This window comes from Protopterus annectens, chromosome 3.part0, assembly GCF_019279795.1.
Source record: "Protopterus annectens isolate FY-2018-M chromosome 3.part0, PAN1.0, whole genome shotgun sequence".
NCBI classification, from domain to species: Eukaryota; Metazoa; Chordata; order Ceratodontiformes; family Protopteridae; genus Protopterus; species Protopterus annectens.
In genome coordinates, this window is record NC_056731.1 from 588822903 (window position 1) to 588841169 (window position 18267).

Below are 18267 nucleotides of genomic sequence, written 5' to 3' on the forward strand. Positions count from 1 at the left end.
AAATAATAAACAAATTGGGAATAAACCCATAAATCACATACTGGATTTCTAGCTGGTTCACAGATAGGTCACATGGAATTAAAATTGGGGAAGTTACCCAAACAAAAAGACCAGTCACCAGTGAAGTTCCCCCAAGGGTTGGTCCTGGGACCACTCCTGTTTAGCATCTATTTTTCTGAAGTGAAAGCTAGTACTAAAGGACTCTGGTTGATTAAGTTTGCAGATGACTGCAATGTAGGAGCAGTCAATGGACCCCTCAAATGACTTTGTCATCCTGTAGGAAGGTTTGTCCCAGAAAAAAAAATGGTGCCAAAATCTGACAAACTAAATTAATAAAAATGCATTATTGTATCCTTTGAAAAGTGACCCAGTTGCTCAGGATTTGGGAACTTATGCGGACAGTGACCTAACTTTCAGTCAGCCATTGTCCAAAGTTGTAAAATGACCTTCTCTACTGTGCAGCTTATAAACAAAGGGATTGCATCTAAACCTGTCAATGTTATTGGCCCCATTTACTCAGTGCTCATTAAACCTGTCCCCTTTGGCATGCATCTGTCCACACACACACACCCCAACTGGAACACCCACAGTGGTACCTCACTAAAAGGATGCAAGGCCTAAACAATATGTCATACATGGACTGACTGACATCATACAAACTACTAAGAGTTTACCTAAGGCATCCTCTGACCCATTACTGAGAGATTTACCACTCAATGATAAGTCAAAGGACATCAGAAATGCTCTGTTTAGGGATCTAAACCTCTTCTGCAGCAACAGAACGGTTTGGGGGGACAGGTATATTTCACAAAGGAGATCACTGGTGTGGAACAGACTCCTCATCCACACAAAGCAAAGTTCATCCTTGCCCATATTTTAGTGCAACTTGCATCTATGGATGGGTAACAGAATATTTGCCTCAGGACTGCCCTCTCTAGTACTAATGCTTTCTCACACACATGGGTCCCCCAAATTATTTATGGTATGATCTTGGTTATTCCCACTGTAGGCAATATATTAGACATATATGCAAGGTTAAATGGAGAAAAAATATATATAAATAAACTGCCTTTAAGTACAATTTAGCGACTATATGCTTAAGTCTGGCTGAGAGTAAGCAAAATAGCAAAATCTAGCCACTATCCCTGTAGCACATACAGTCGGACTCATTGTGCAGGTGTTTTTTGAGGGACATTTTTGAAATTAGAGTTTTTAGATCTTTTGATTTTCGGTGAGAATTTGTTCCATAAAACTGGGTCTAGTCTATAGAAGCACATTCTTTGATGACTGTTTTAAATGGTGGTATGTTCACACAAATTTACTCCAGTATGAGCATTCTGCATTAATGAGATGCTGCCTGAGAGAGGATGCTGGGAATGTGAGCTGCATTAGAGGTTACTGGCAAGTGAGAATGATCATAAGACTCAGTAGCCTTGGAATATTTATAAATGTCTGATAATTGTATGACTATTATCAATATTTATGGACTATCTGAGGAATGGACCAATTGTTTACGATCCACAAGGTAAAAGGAAACTTACCACTAAGGAGAAACAAACCAAACAGTTGAAATGGGTCTTAAAAAGCAACTAGCTTGTAACAAATAAGATGGAAAGTTATAAAACAGTTTTTTGTGTTTACAGGACCTTGTCTATTTGGTAGGTCTCCCTAGCTAATACCATTAATGAATTCATTGTACTTATATTATCAGAGAATGAAAAAAGTACAAAAGTGCTGCAACTGCGTCCAAAGTAGTACTGAGAAAGACAAGCTTTGATGGGGGTAGGGGGAGGGATGGATGTAGCTTACTGAAACCTCACTGGGTGATCACACAACATTCAGCTACACTACCTTAACCTCATAATTGTGTCCAGTTTATAGTGAATTTGTCATGCAATACAGACAAAACTAAAGACCAGTGGCCCTTTTCCACTCTTAAATATTGCCATACACATTATCTAGTATAACAGAACTATAATTTGATAAACGAATAAATCTATAGCTAATGGATAAATATTGGCCTTGTCCTTAACTGTTAATTGGAAGACCATTTCCCAGTCTATAGAAATGCAATGAATACTTAAATGAAACCCTCAATGACAGAACACGAGAGCGCGTTTTCTATTATTCACATCTTGTAAGGTTTAAATAGGACAGCATCGGAACTGATCAACTATGACTAGATTTTTGTCTTTCTGAACATATACATCAACTGCATTCTGTATTCATCACAATGATTTGCATACTGTAGCACCTTTTTCTATTTAACCCATAGCTTTGTATTCGGATAGTGAAAAAAAAAGCGCCATCCTAGCAAGCTACAACAGAAGAAATACCCTTATGTAAAGTTATTGTTACCAGAGTCTTTGATTTTGGGTGCAGGATCAACATTTCTTGGTGGCTCAGACAGCTTTGGCTTTGCTCCATATTTAGTCCAGTTTTCATCGCCCACCACCTCAGCTGTATCCTTTTGGATCCTCCCTAGAAAAGTAAAATGGAAAAAATATTAAACAATTTGAAAGTTTCCAGCTTTGAAGGCATCTCTGCTGCAGATAAAGGATTCCAGATGCATCTTCACTCAGTGTCAGTCATGGGGAGACAGAAAAGAGAGAGGCATATCTGAACTAAGTTTTGTGCATTTGGTTCCTGGAGAAAGTAACACATGTATAGCCAAAACAAAATGTATATATTTTTACATTTCAGACAAATGATGGCACATACTCTTCACAGAAGTAATACTTTACTTGCTAAGTTAGCAAGTTTTTTCCCCATACATACAGATATCAATTAACAAGTCATATTACAAAGTGATATATGGTCAAATCAGGTTTAAGTTGATTAGTGCGTGTCAAAATGTCAGTTAGGGTCAACTCCTCTGAAGTTCACTCCGTCAAAGCTGTACTTTGACCTACATAGATTAGTTACTGCTAATGGAATTTTTAATCCTCCAGTACGGTCAACGGTACAAGTCTCCACACCTCCTCATTAATACGTGGCTATCAAGCTGTTACTATCCTACTGCTACAGGACACAGCTATGTACCACAACAAAGTGAATCCTACAATTGTACATAAATTGAAATTGAGAGTAGCAAGTGAAAACCAAATCCCTGCAGTGATGGCCATACATGACAAGGTGACAGCACTGGCTACTAAGATTAACAGTACTCCTGTTATTCACTCTCACTAGTCAGTACCACTGGGCAAATCCACTGCACTAGACAGTTGTCACCATGTCACCAGCTGTTTTACTGCCACAATTAGCATTTATTAAACAGTTTAAAGAAATCACTTGCAAATGGCTTGTCATCAAAAACTTGAAAATGAATGTAGGAATATGGCTTTCAGTAATAGTAATTTACTTGCAAAACCATTCAAAGCATTACCTACACATGTTTCCCCTGTGTGTGAACAAGTCTTTAAAGGACTGCAATCCTTTACAAAACTACATACCACTGTAGTATCTTTTCACACAATTTGCATACAAATCATATTACCTTCAGTCTGCTGTGCATTAAATTATGAAACTTTCAAATACACCAAGTTTCAGTATTATTGGGGGGGGGTGCATATGCACATATGTTGGCTAGTACTAGAGTAAGGACTGAGGAAGGGGCTAGGTCTACTGGTGGGCATGTATTCCTGAGTATCAGTTTTGTTTAGTGGTACTGTTATAGAAGGGGATTTCATAAACAGCTGGATCAGCACATGAGTAAGTTGGTGCTGGGAAGAAAGACCCCTTGCCCATCTTTAGTCATGCGTGCTATTCAGGTAGTACATCAAAGGAACTACTAATTTTCATTTTTTAAATACATTTAAAATGAGCAAAAAAAATCAATGTAATATGCATAGATAATACACATTTACATGTGCTGGATTTTATATACATGTATATATATATATATATATATATATATATATATATATATATATATATATTTCCACTATTTAAACATATTTGTGTGTATATATATATATATATATATATATATATATATATATATATATATATATATATATATATATATATAAAATCTCTGTGTGTGTGTATTTATACATGTATATATGTAACCTATATCTACACACACACACAACTTTGATATTACAGACCTTCACAAAAATAAAATGAAAGAAAAGTCTAGTAAAGACCAAGATAAAACTGAGACTTCTCCAATGACTGCATACTAATCAACAGCTTAACTTCAGGTCTCCCAGTGTGTGAAAAGAAACTTGAAAAACAGCCAGTGATATAATCAGCTTGAGTAAAATTTAGTTACTCGGTAGCAAGTACACTGCCTGGATGTCAGCAAATAAACAGAGTCTGAAAGAAAAACTGGAAAAGGTGGGAAGAATCCTGCAGCTGTTCAGCAAAAAAAGCAGTTTAAATTCCTGCTTTGATGCAATATACTGTTTCCTCTAGATTACTAGAAGCCGCAAGTCAAACGTGCACAGAGCAGCTGATTAAAAATATGAAAACACTGGAGTATATCAACTCTAACAACAAAAGGCTGGAAAAAATGGAAGAAACTTTAAAAGATATATTCAGATGAGCTGATAAAACTGCAAAATTCAAAGGTCGAAATGAAAAGGCTTGCTGAGCATGAAAAGAGACGTTTCAAACTATGGTAGAATTAATTGACAGAGCATACAGGGAAAACCTGAAATTTTCTTCTGTACCAGTTAAACTAGAAGGAACAGTTTCATGGAGGCATAAATAAGCAGCTGAATTGGTATTAAACAGCAGAAACTATTATTTGAGAGGACACACTAAGTATACTCCAAACCTGACCATGAGAAAGCAGCAAAGACCTTTATTAGTAAAGGTCCAACCCTATCAGCATAAAGAGTTGATCCTGATAAATGTTGTCAAAATTCCAAAGTATTAAAAGTTGGAGACTGAGTTTTTGGAAAGTGATTATTCACTAGACACCCGGCAGGAGAGAACAAAGTTATCCCAGTAATCACTTATATAGCCAAACTGGAAGCAAAGCTCTCTTCACCAAAGACTGGAATAGACGGCCAGGAGGAGAAGGTAAAACTTGCACCACACCACTCATCACATAGTCCCTCAAAAGCTACACCACCAAAACACACACACAGCAACACAACACACACACCTACTTTCGCGGAGGCTCTCAATAAAAATCTGTTCAAGCAACAGAGACCTCTAAAGCAGAAATACAAGCTGCCTCCACCCCAATACAACCCAAATGACACATAGCCCACAAACTCAGTGTGCCACTCAACCACAGCCCATAAGGCATAACAATGTACCCAACACTCTAGTCATAGGTGACTTTATAGTCAAGCACACTGATGTTCCACTCACCAGGCTAAACAAGGAGAAAGTTACCGTCAGCTGCCTGTCGGGTGCCAGGATCCACCACATAATGCACGCACTCAGGTCACTCCACAACAAGTACAAATATGAGACTGTCATTGTCCATGTTGGTGTCAATGACCTGAGACGTACCTCCCTGGACTACATGAAGAGAGACATGGAGGAGCTCTCTGATCTTAGCACAGGCAGGTATGACCCTAGACCTGAGTAGCATCCTGCCATCACCCAGAATGATACCACAGTACAAGGACAAAATGATCGACTTCAACAATTGGCTAAGCTTCTGGTGTCATTCTAAGGGGATCCAGTATCTGTCTGCCTGGGATGACATGATCGACAGACCACGATGCTGTGCCAAAGATGGCCTGCACCTGTCGCCCTGGGGATTCCAAATAATGGCTAAGGCTCTTGCCACCCCTATAGTGCCTTTGTTAGGCAAGGTTAAAATGACAAATTCACCACTGTAACAGGTACAAGCAAGCAAAATCTAAGGGTAATCCTTCTTGGTGCTAGAAGTCTAAACCTCAAAATGCATTCACTCGAGGCACTTCTTAAAATGGAGAACATCGACATTTGTGCAGTGACAGAGACCTGGTTCAAGGCTCCAGAGAGCACCCCTGCATTACCAGGCTATAATTCATACCACATATTTCAGCCACTTAACCTGGACTGAAACACTAAAGGTGGAGGGGTGTCTATATTCATTAAGGATATCCACACCTCCAGGCTAGTTGCTCAGCATAATGCATCCAAGATTATCCAAGAGCAACTAACTCTGGGCAAAACTGCAATCCAAATTTTAACTTGCTACAGATTGCCCACCATGCCCCAGGATTCCCACTCCTCATTTCTTGATACACTGGAAAATATTAGGGTACAACCCAACACCTCAATAATGGGCAATTTCAAATACCCTACCATTAAATGGGAAAACTACTCGTGTATCAACTCTTTTGCTCAATGTTTTCTGTAATTCATAAATTCCAATGCCTTGGATCAACTTATCCACACCCCCACCAGGGGCAGCAATATCCAAGGCCTGGTCATTACCAACATGGGCAACTGGTGTTCCACACCAGAGGTCAATTCCTTGTTGGTCAGATCCGACCACAAGCTAATCACCCTAGATATCTTTATCCCGCCCCACCGCATTAGGGAAACCACCGTAAAAAATTTCTCTAAGGCCAACTTCATGCTTCAAGACAGAAGTGGCAAACTTCACAATACCCATGCAGACGGACAATAGAGGTACAACTGCTGAATCTTACACAAATGCACTTTATAAGCACTTACAAGTGCTTGGATCGTGCTATCCCTAGCAAAACCAAGATGCTATCCCCTCCAAAAAAGGAAGACAATCTGGTGGTTCTCTGGCATAAATATACAACAGAAGAAAGAAACTGTTGCAAAAAAGAATAAAATCTCATGATTGGAGGAACGCCCTGGTCAACCTCGGTAAGAAGCCGAGATCCCTCATAAAATCCTCCAAAACTAGTTACGGAAACAAAATTGCCACTGATTCTAAAGACAACCACAAAACATTCTATAGCTATGTCAAGAATCTCAATGGCAACACTCAGATCTGTTCTGAGTTACACCACAATGGCACTAAATATACAGAACCAACTGATATTGCCAACATCCTGGCAGACAGGTTCAGACCTAACTTTACCCCCCCCCTCACCCCATAAAGGGCCCATCTCTATACCAGAAGAATGCAAAGTTCCTGTAATCATGGCTGCACAGGTAAAAAAAAACACTCTCCAAAGCTAAGAACACAGCATCCATGGGACTTAATATCCCAGGCTGTGTTCTACACGAACTACAGAATGAACTGGCATCCCACCTTTGCACCATGTTCAAGTCATAGCCTCACCTCAGGCTTTGTGCCCACTGAATGGCAAACAGCAAAGGTTATCCCACTCCAAAAAGGGGGAGCCATCACAGACCCTGGGAACTACAGCCCCATTAGCCTAACGAGCCTGGCCTGCAATGCCATGGAACGTCTCATCATGGAACTTATAAACAAAGATCTTGGTAATCTCCAAACTCTGGACCCCACCCAGTTAGAATTTGTAAAAGGCAGATCATGTCTCCTAAACCTGATAGACTTCTTTGAAGCAGTCACCAAAGCCGTAGACGAGGCTAAGGTGGTTCACACAGCCTATTTAGATCTTGCCAAGGCTTTTGACACCATCCACCACTCTATTACAGATAAACTCACTAAACTAGGTATAACTCCCTGTCACAAGATGGGTTGCCAACTGGCTTACTGACAGAATCCACACTGTGAAAGTAGCAGACTCCAGATTTGACTTCAGACCAGTGACAAGTGGAGTACCACAGGGTTCAGTACTGGGTCCTATTTGGTATCTACTTTTCTGAAGTACAGGCTAACACAGAAGGTCTTTGACAAACTCCTAATGATGTGGACATCCTGCAAAAGGCCTTACTGAGACAGATGCCTGGTATCAAAGCCATGGCCTCAAGCTCATCCCCTTTGGTAAAAACTATGTACCCATGAGCTACCACATAGGTAGTTGTCTACTCAACACCGAAAGTGTGATAACAGACCTTGGGACACAGGTTGACAGTAGTCTCTCCTTTGATAATCACATCGCCACAGTAGTCAAGAAATCCTTCTATGTGGCACACCTCATCACAAAAGGTTTCTCATCCAGGAAAAAAGAGGTCATTGTTCTCTACTCATCACTCATTAGACCCATTATAAAGTACAATGCCCCTTTTGGTATGTACCTCACAAAACATCTACAACAACTAGAAAGGCTGCAGAAATACCCCACAAAGAGGATTACTGGCCTCAAACAGATGCCCTACTCAGACTGTCTCAAAAAACTCAAACTTTACTCCGTCGCATATCACGTACTCTGAGGTGCAGTCACTCCTATCTGCATGCTCTAGTGACCTAAACCTTGTTACCACAATAAACAGAACATGCTGGAGGGATAGATTCCTGTCCCAGAGACTTCCCATACTCTAGAACAGACTACCTATCTATAGCAAACAGAGCTCCTCATTAGCACTCTTCAAGAAAAATCTTGATGATTGGATGGGAAATAGGAAATTTACCCCGGGGATCAACTCTGTGGCTCTGCTCGACAGGGGCACAGGAACATAATTTTCTTGGGTGGCAAATGCCAGGGTATCTTTTGGCTAGGCTTATATAGGCCCTAGGGTCAATAGCCTAGTACCTACCTATGAATGTCGAGAGGCAGGTGTGAGGCTCAGACTGCTGTATCCTGATATCTTCAGAATATTTTATCCTGGAGGATCTGTCATTTTTTTATGCAGAACAGAATAAGGAAGAAATGCAAAAAGGTTTGTGCAATAACAAGTGAGCCATCAAGCAGAAGGGGAGTCTATTACACTTTCTTCTAATAATAAATAGACTTTGCCAGTGAAACCTTTTCCACTGTTCCAAAGGAAAATACCTGAGGCAAAAAAAGCAAAGGAGCTTATCAGGAGTACCTTCGAACTAAACTGGAATCTGATGTTGGAAGATGGAGATAAATATGAACAGGAAGACCTGAAAATGGAAATCAGTGAAAAAATTTGAGACTGCAAGGCATGAGATTGCATTTGTGAAATATGGCTGTGTAAGAATAAATGGAAAGAGTGGACTTTTGTTGACTTTGTTGAATTTGTGGGGAACTGAACGTTATTCGCCTCACTTCACATCATGAATGCTTGGAAGGGGAGTTGAAAGCGGAGGAGGAAGAGGAAAAGGGTAACCAAGTAAAAACTTCTGATCTTAACAGTATTTCTATGAAACTTTTCGCAATATAAATTGCACTTTTAGTTGTTGTATGTGAAAGTTACTAAAGTAAACAGATGCGCTTTTGTTTTTTCTCTTCATTTTCCTTTTTGTTATTAAGAAATATGGGCATTACAATGCAAAGAGAGAAAAGCTAAACAAAAGCATGTTTAAGTTAATAGGCTGTAATCTTGGGTTGTTGAAGTGGGGATGGGGTGGAGAATGCTTATAATATAATATATGTAGAGCTGATATGTTTTCTGTTATGTTTGTATAGGTAAATGTCTGGATTAAGACCTTTGGTTTAACCTAACAAATTTAAAGTGGAAGCAAGTAACATGACAGCATCAAATATAACAAAAAGCTTCCCTTTAGCATTAAATATTTCAGCTCATCTTTCAGGCTGTAACAAAGGACCACATTTTTCTTTTTTTTCTTATGTTTCCATGGAGACAACTTTATAGTAAAGCAGTAAAAGACAGAACTCTTGTTTCTTCAAGGCTAAATGTTAATGATTTTTGAAGGCATGCAAGTGGGTTTCACATGGAGGGGGGGGGGATAAAGAACAGACACCAATTAGTGTAGTAGAAAGCATAGGCAATAATATGCAATTTTCAGGTTAATTAGGTCTGTGTTAGCAACATTTGTCTATCTGGCACAAGTGTTCCTATTATAAGAACTAATCTTCATTATTTGAAGATGTACATAGTTGTGTGTGTGTGTGTGTTTGCATTAAGTTAACAGGTTATGGGGTTGTTTTTGTCTGAGAATTTTTATTTAAAAAGTCTTTCAAAATGTGACATAGGTTCCAAAGTTGTGTGGAATCTGCATGTCCTCCCCGCGGTCGAGTGACATTAAAGACATGCAGGTAGGTGCGAGTGTAAATGGGCGTGCCTTCGTTGAAGGTTGGGTGTCGGGCTGGCAACTTGGCACCGTAAAATCCACTGCCAATCATGAGAGGACCCGAGTTCCGCTGTGGCGACCCCCTAACCGGGAAAAGCCAAAAGATTACTCTATTGGCACATGATCTGAAATAGTTGTTGGATGTACATCGAAGTTCTCCAATGCATATGTTCCTGTGAAATATAATTTCTATCTTGTGTAATCCAGCTATTTGTACCTTGGTGGATATTGTGTACACTCTGACTTCCAACTAGTGAATTAATTAATTTCATATCCCCACCTATAAATAATTAAGATGAACTCCAGAGTAATGAAATAAAGGTGAGAAACTGGTGCTTCCAACCCTACATGCTAAGAGAGAGAATTTAAAGAATGGGTAGGTGGAAATTATCTGGGAGTTAAGGGAATATAGAAAGTACTCCAGATGTTATAACTAGCCAATTAAAATGAAAGTGGAGTTTAAAAGTAACATATAAATAAAATAAAAAGATCTGGTTAAGATGTAATAGAAATTATTTAAAGGGGCATGTAATGCAGAATAAGTGGAATCTCGGCACCAACTACAGAGCAGAAAAAATGCTTGGCACAATAACTTCGGCAACAGAAAGTAGAATGGGTTGCTGACAAACTTAGGGAGCCTATAAAAAGAAAAATAACGAGAGATCATGTAAAGGTAGAGATATTTCAGAGATTTTTTTTTGAAATTTGTATAAAGCAAAAGTGGGGAAATAAAGAAAAAACACAAAAGAAAATATTTATATCAGACTTCTATATATGCCAAGGTTAGAGGTACATGAGGCCAAACAACTAACTGTTAGATTAGGAAGAGATGAGATAAAAACTGTGTGTGACCAATCAGCAGGAATATTAAGGAATAGATGATACTGTAATGGAAGTTTGGAAGCTAGGAGGGAAGAAATTGATAAAGATCTGGAAGGTTTAAAATGAGGGGAAGCACCAACATCCTCAGAAAACATGTATTGGCTGTAAAGATGATAAAGACCAATTTCAATTCTAAGCCATGATTACAAAGTGCTTACATCTATAATGGCAAAGTGATGCCAAAATCGAAAGGTATGGACCAGTGTGGTTTTGTAGAGGGAAGGCAAAAACTTGACAGCATTAATTGAACAAAGACGATCCAGAGGAAAGCAGAATGGAAGAACACACCCCTATTATTGGTGGGTCTTTATGCAGAGAAACATTCATCAGAGCAAGCTAGGATTTTATGAGTAGGTTAATAGTGGCTTTTGCATTTTCTGACACAATAAGGTTAATTCAAGAATATACAAGGGACTGGAGGTAAAAATCAAAGTGAGAGGGTTCCTGTCAGATAAGTCGCATCTCAAGAGGAACAGACAGGGGTGTAAGTCTTTCACGTTTGCTATTTGTGTTTTATTTAGAACCACTGGCAAAGAAAATGAGGTACTCAAATACAAGGATATAATTATGGCGTTCAAGAAAGTTGGCTTTATTTGCTGATATTATTTTACACCTGAAGAACCAGAAAATGGTACATCAGTCTTGTGGAACATTCTTAGAATGTTACTTTTTTTGTGGGGGGGGGGTATAAAATTAAGATAAAACAAAGGTTATAGCTGTAAACAGTGTACACACGTGAATTCGCTCAGTAATACCCATATTTATGGGGGCATGATATAATATTTATGAGTATGGATTATAAAGGATTCTTTTACGGCAGCTAAAGGTATGGGAAAAAGACTACAGATAGTCTATTGAGAAACTGAAATCCCTTGCCTATGGATAGCAAGATGCAAGCAGGAAAAAGTGTTTTTAGTCAGTCACTTTAAATTTATAAATATATAGATAGATTTTATTTATATATATATATATATATATATATATATATATATATATATATATATAAAATTTATTTATTTATTTATTTATTTAACATTTGTAGGTTCCACAGATCCTGTTTTCAACAGAGGCCTGGGGAGAAATGCTCCAGAAGCATGTCTTTAGAATGTGGGAGGAAACCGGAGTACCTGGAGGAAACCCACGCGAACACAGGGAGAACATGCAAACTCCACACAGAAGGCACCCCAGCCAAGAATCGACCCTGATATATATATATATATATATATATATATATATCTATATAGGGAGAGAGATATATATTCATAGGTTGGTACTAGGCTATCTGCCCTAGGGCCTATACAAGCTTAGCCATAACAATTCCCTGGCTATTTCTTCCCTGGACCCCTGTCTAGCAGGGTGACTGACAGGAAATTTCCTATCTCCCATCCAGTCGTCAAGGTTCATAGGTTATATCAGATATATAGATAATCTATAGATAGATATATTTTTCTTGTATTTACTTTTGGTTTGTTTTATAGGTTCATACATTAGTAGTAGGATAACTGGCCTTGTAGGCCATTTTAAGCCTAGCTAATTACCCCATGTGAGAATCAAACCCTGCACTTTGTGTCTGCAATGTAAACATCTTAACCATTATACTAACTTCCACCAAGTTTTTTTGTTGTTTTGTAGTTTTAAGTAGTCTTAGCCAGGGTCAGTTAGAAAAAATTCTTTGCAGACAGTGAAAAACATTCAGCTAATTAGTGGGAGGAGCTGAGAAATAGCACTCCTTAGTTTAAATGGAAATATTTAGAGGCATTTAGCTGTACTGCTTGTTTTACTTGTTCTCTCTGTGGTCTACACTCTTATGGGAGGACAGGGTAGCCTCCACCCTTCTGAACTGTGAATTGCTGGTAAAGGCTTATTGTGCCCGTTATTCCAAGTGGCTTTTTTTCAGATTTAAGCAATTGGGCTTCAAACTAGTTATTTTACATTAGAAAGGTTTGTGCTTTACACTCTTGTGGCAGTACTGTCTAGACAGATTTATTTTTTTATATAAATATTACAGCATCTAGTTTGCTCATAGCAGAGTGTTGCTCATCAAGTTCCTTGTTTTATTGACTTGTTCAATATTTAAGTTTTCCTTACTCCTCCCTATAGATATGCATTTCCTGACTCTGCGGCCAGTGTGGCTGAAGCATTGTAATAATTTCTACACGTGCACTGACAACCCACTTATTCTAAATAAAAACAAAAAGTTTATTTAAACCTCGAGTGCTGTAACACTGGAGGCAAACCTCTCTCGTACAGCCAAAACTAATCCTATAGAGGCTGTCGGCAACACTTGCACCACACCTACTAGTCAGGATAAAGACACTACACATAAAAATACTTCAGTTGAGGCATTTAGAGGCAGCCTTCCAAAAACACCAAGACCTCCTGCACAGTACAAAGGGTCCTCAGCCATCATGTTAACCACCACCCACAGCTATACATAGTAACATTGCATCCAGTGCCTCCACCGTTAAGCCCTTAAGGCAAACCAGCACACAGCCAAATTTCCTGGTCATCGTTGATTCTGTAGAAAGGCACTATGTCCCCCTCACCAGACTGCGTAAGGAGAGAGTGGCAACTGCCTTTCTGGAGGTAGGAGCCATCAAGTCACACAGGCACTCAGGTCATTGAACCACAGGTATCACTATTACTCTGTCATAGTCCACGTGGGTGTTAATGACCTGAGACATGTCTCCCTTGACAGTATGAAGTGAGACATGATAGAGTTCACTGGCATGTCTCAGGCAGTTATGAGCCTAGCACTGAGCAGCATACTGCCTTCACCAAGGAAGATGCCACGTAACAATTGGCTTAGCTTCTAGTGTCAGTCCAGGGGGTACAATATTTGATGACCTGGGAGGACATGGTTTACTGAACATGCTGCTTTGACAGGGATGGTCTGCATTTGTACCTTCTAGGCTTCCAGATACTGTTAAAGAATGTTTCCACCCCAAGAGGGGCTTTTTTAGGCAATGCCAAACTAATAAACCTATGACTTAGCTGAACATATGAATGAATGAATGAATATCTGAAGGTGGTACTGCTCAGTGCTAGAAGTCAATCTCTACACCTGCAAGCCTTCCTCTCCCTGGAGAGTGTAGACATCTGTGTAGTAACAGAGACATGGTTTAAAGTCATGGAGAGTACCCTGGCAGTGCAAAGTTATAATGCCTTTCACACCTTTAGAACAGCTACTGCACAGGAGGGAACTAAAGGTGGAGGAGTCTCAGTCTATATATCTATATTAAGACCAGTCTCACATCCAGACTAGTTAAAAAGTGTACGACTCACTGAAACTCATACATGTGCAACTCACCATTAACAGGGTGTCGTACTATATCCTTACAAACTGTAGGTCCCCCTCCATCTCCCAGGAAAATCATACTACCTATCTCAATATAATAGAGTCCATCACCGTTCAACCAGATATGATATTCATGGAGGATATCAACTACCCTTCTACAGATTGGGAATACTACACCATTTCTAATGCACACACCCAGCAATTACTAAACATCAATACCAACATCCTGCAACAGTTGGTTCATTTTTCTACCAGAGGTACAAACATCCTTGGCCTGGTACTCATGGACATGGGGGACCAATGTTCCTCACCCAATGTAATGTCTTCAGATCTAACCATAAGGCAATATTACTTGAAATAAAAAAATTAAATCTGGGAATTGAGTGAAACTAAAACCCTTAAGGAACTATTCCAAAGCTAAGCTCTCTTATAAACAATACCTTGGCTAAATTCCAAGCACCCCGAAACTCCACTAAACACTACAGCATACACTGAGCTATTTACAAAATCTCTGTACAGCCATTTTGATAGCTGTATGGAGTGAGCTGTACCCATTCATTTAAGATAAAACTCAAAAGACAAGTCACCCTGGTGGAATCACAATATCAAATCGGTTATACAACAAAAGAAAAAAATCTTGACCAAGCTTAGGATGAACAAAGCTATGCATACCAGAAGCCCTATGACCAATATAAACAGGTAGCTAAGAGTTAATACTTCAAAGGATAAATTTGACGAAAAATAGCTCATCAGGCAATGGATAACCACAACATTTTCTATAGCTAATTCCCATAACCTCAGAGGAAATGCATAACATGCAGAACTTATTGCAAATAGCATCACCTGTCACTTGTCTTGTGTATCTGAATAAGAAGATGAGACTTGGCTGTTCATTTAAGTAGTTTATTTACACAAACATTTAAGTAGTTTATTATACGCAAACACATCTGGATGGAGGACTGGAACATTAAACTGAAAACGAACTGACAGACTACTACACTCATACAAGCTTTCACTCTGGCTGCTCAGTCAAATTGACACTCTCCCAAAAAACAAACTAAGCCTCTTAAAATGACCCACACACGTCAGAGCTCAATAACCAAGCACCAAACCTTTAAAATGGCACTCTTGCTTTCACGTGCTCAGTAGTTACATACATGTGCCCACTGACTGGAATGCTTCTTAAAGGTACATCACAGACTCTGATCTATATCCATCCTCTTTGCTAATCTGTCTCACATGGACAATGACATTTGAGTATGCATGCAAAAAACTATACAGACAATAATATACAAAATCGTGTCCAGGTTGCCATGCATCTAGGACAAAGTCGAGATACAACCTGATCTCATAACGTAATAGTTAGAACTGGGTTTAGCAACACGGACGGTCACTGGGAAATATCCTGCTTTAGGACTTAAGGATATTTTCAGGAACAGGAATAAGTGATGAAATTTCCTCCAGAACAGGAACATTGGGCAAATCACTAAGAGAATTAGAGTCTCTATTACAGGGAAGATTCTGCTACACTGACTGAGACACCGGTAGTAAATGCTTCCGATTCTACTCAAGTTCCATTACCTGCGATTCTATGATGTATGACCTTGGTTCTTCACACAAACATTTCACAAGTCCAATCCGATCAAATCTTTTTGTTGCCTGCATCCCCACTCTCCCCTTCTTTTAATAGATTAAGAAGTTTGCTGGTTTTATGACTTCTGGGACAAATGCTTTTTCAGAAGTTGGGGTTTCACTACTTTGTTGTTTTTAGCACATGGAAACAACAAATTCTTACCGACTGGCAACATGGTTCTGGTTTGTCGACACAAGTCTCTAGGCAGGTGAAACAAGTATATTATTGTGAGGAATGTTTGAGATTAAGCAAGTTTAGAAAAACATTGATATTGTCACATTTAGATTTCTCTAACAGCTGTTTTGCACTTTGAACTGCATGTTAGGCCAAGCCGTTTGAGGGTATCCAGGACTACTTGTAAACCCTCAAAGTCCCACATTTCAGCAAATCTTTTGAACTGCTCTCCTGTAAACTGTGCACCATTGTCAGAAATGGACAGAAAAATCTCTCTTCAACTTAGTAATGACAGTATTGGACATTGGTTCGAGACTGACCTACTTCCTAACCTAATTTGAATAAGAGTAACGTCAAGTAATGTTGACCATTGCACTCAATGATATCTGTGGTGACTGTTGACCAATTTAATTAAGGAATCTGGCTTAAATGACATAGTTCTTTCTGTTGATGCAGTTTTGTACTATTAAATACAGAACAAGATGAAAGTACTTTCTCGATATGACATAGTTCTTTCTGTTGATGCAGTTTTGTACTATTAAATATAGAACAAGATGAAAGTACTTTCTCGATATCTTTTGACAATAGAAGGCCAAAATACTAGACTTTTCGCCCTTCTTTTGGTAGAATCAGTTCCTGGGTGGCCACAATGGAAGATCTTAATTTACTCTAGTTGCAAGGATTTTGGAGCAAGAATTTTTGGACCTTTCATGACAATACCATTGCCTGACAAAAATCTCATCTCTGTAAGGAAAATACTGCTACACATCCACTAGTAAACAAGACTGCTTTGAAGGCCATCCTCAACTGATAATGTGGTTGAGCTTCTGAAGAATCAGATCTGAAGCTGTGCCAGTTCTAAGCTCATCAAGACATGTGGAAGAAAAAATTCTCACTCCCATGACTTCAAAATCAAGCTGCTCATGCTGTTCTGTGGTTTTTCTAGATCGGGATAAGGTATCAGCTAGATGAAGTTTGCTTTTCGTGTAAACAAAATTGAAATTGTACTTCTGCAATTTGAGCATCATGCAGTACAGTGTAGTAGAAACTGTGTGCATTGCCTTCCTCAAAATACTGACTAGATGTTGGTGGTCAGTTTGTATCCTGATAGGTCGGCCACAAATATAATCATGGAAATTTGAACATGCAAACAATCACCAAGAGTTTTCTCAATCTGGGTGTACTGCATCTTGGTTTGGGTAAGAGTTCTCATTGCATAGGCTACTGGTCTAACCTCATGAAAAATGACTGCACTAAGACCAAACTTAGAAGCATCACAGGAGAGAGTAACTGGCTTGTGAACAAAGTATCTTAAAGTGGGTGGACTGGCAATTTTCTGTTTCAGGACAAATGCTTTTTGCCATTGTTCTAACCAGGACCAGGTTATATCTTTGAATGTCAGCTCTATTACTGGTGCTGAAAGTTGACTCAAATCTGGAATTAACTTGATTAAATACTTGCCCATGCCAAGAAAATATTGCAAGGCTTGGACATTGTCCGAAGCTGGCATCGCAAGAATTGCTGTTTGCTTGGAAGGATCTGGTGGTAAGCCTTAACTGGTAAACAAATGGCTGACATAAGTAACTTCTTGTAGCCTGAATTTATATTTCTGAGGATTCAGCTTAAGATTCACTTCATGAGCTTTCTCCAGAGCTTTCCTAAGGTTTCTATCACATTCCACTTCACCATTTTCTCCTACAAGAATATCATCTACTGTAATAACACATGGATAGCCAGAAAAAAATTTGTTCCTTCGCATGTTGAAAACTTCACTGGCAGAATTTATTCCAAATGGCATTCTCAGAAATCTGTACCTTCCAAATATGTACTGAATGTAGTTAGCAATGAAGACTTTTCGAACCAGCAAAATCTGCCAAAATGAACATTTTGCATACAAGACAGAAAAACGCATTTAGCATGAGGGTAGCAACTTCAACTGTCTGCTTAGGATGACTTTTTTTAGTGCTTTGTTCAAATTTCATGCATTAATGCACATTCTAATACCCGACCTTTTCTTGTGAGCTACTACCATGGAGGATACCCCATTCAGTTGGTTCTACTACTGGACAAATTACTCCTACTTGCACCCTTCTGTCTAGCTCAGCTTTAACTCTTGTTCTGCATAGCTACTGGAAGTTTTTGTGCTGGTCTGATGACTGTGCTGACCTCATGATCCAACTTCATGGAGTGCACAACAGGGAGTTTGCCTAGTTTGTCTGCAAAAATATCAGCATACTCAGAAAAAACTGTTTAGGCAAAATT

General features: G+C 39.1%; 1 protein-coding gene across 1 annotated transcript in view; it reads right to left on the reverse strand.

Annotated features, from left to right (window-relative positions):
* LOC122796481 overlaps positions 1–18267 on the reverse strand; it is a 506341-nt gene that overhangs the window by 77615 nt on the left and 410459 nt on the right. Inside the window, exon 4 of the mRNA XM_044064991.1 lies at positions 2359–2481. Coding sequence (XP_043920926.1) covers positions 2359–2481 — 123 coding nt within the window. The remainder of the gene's footprint in view (positions 1–2358; positions 2482–18267) is intronic.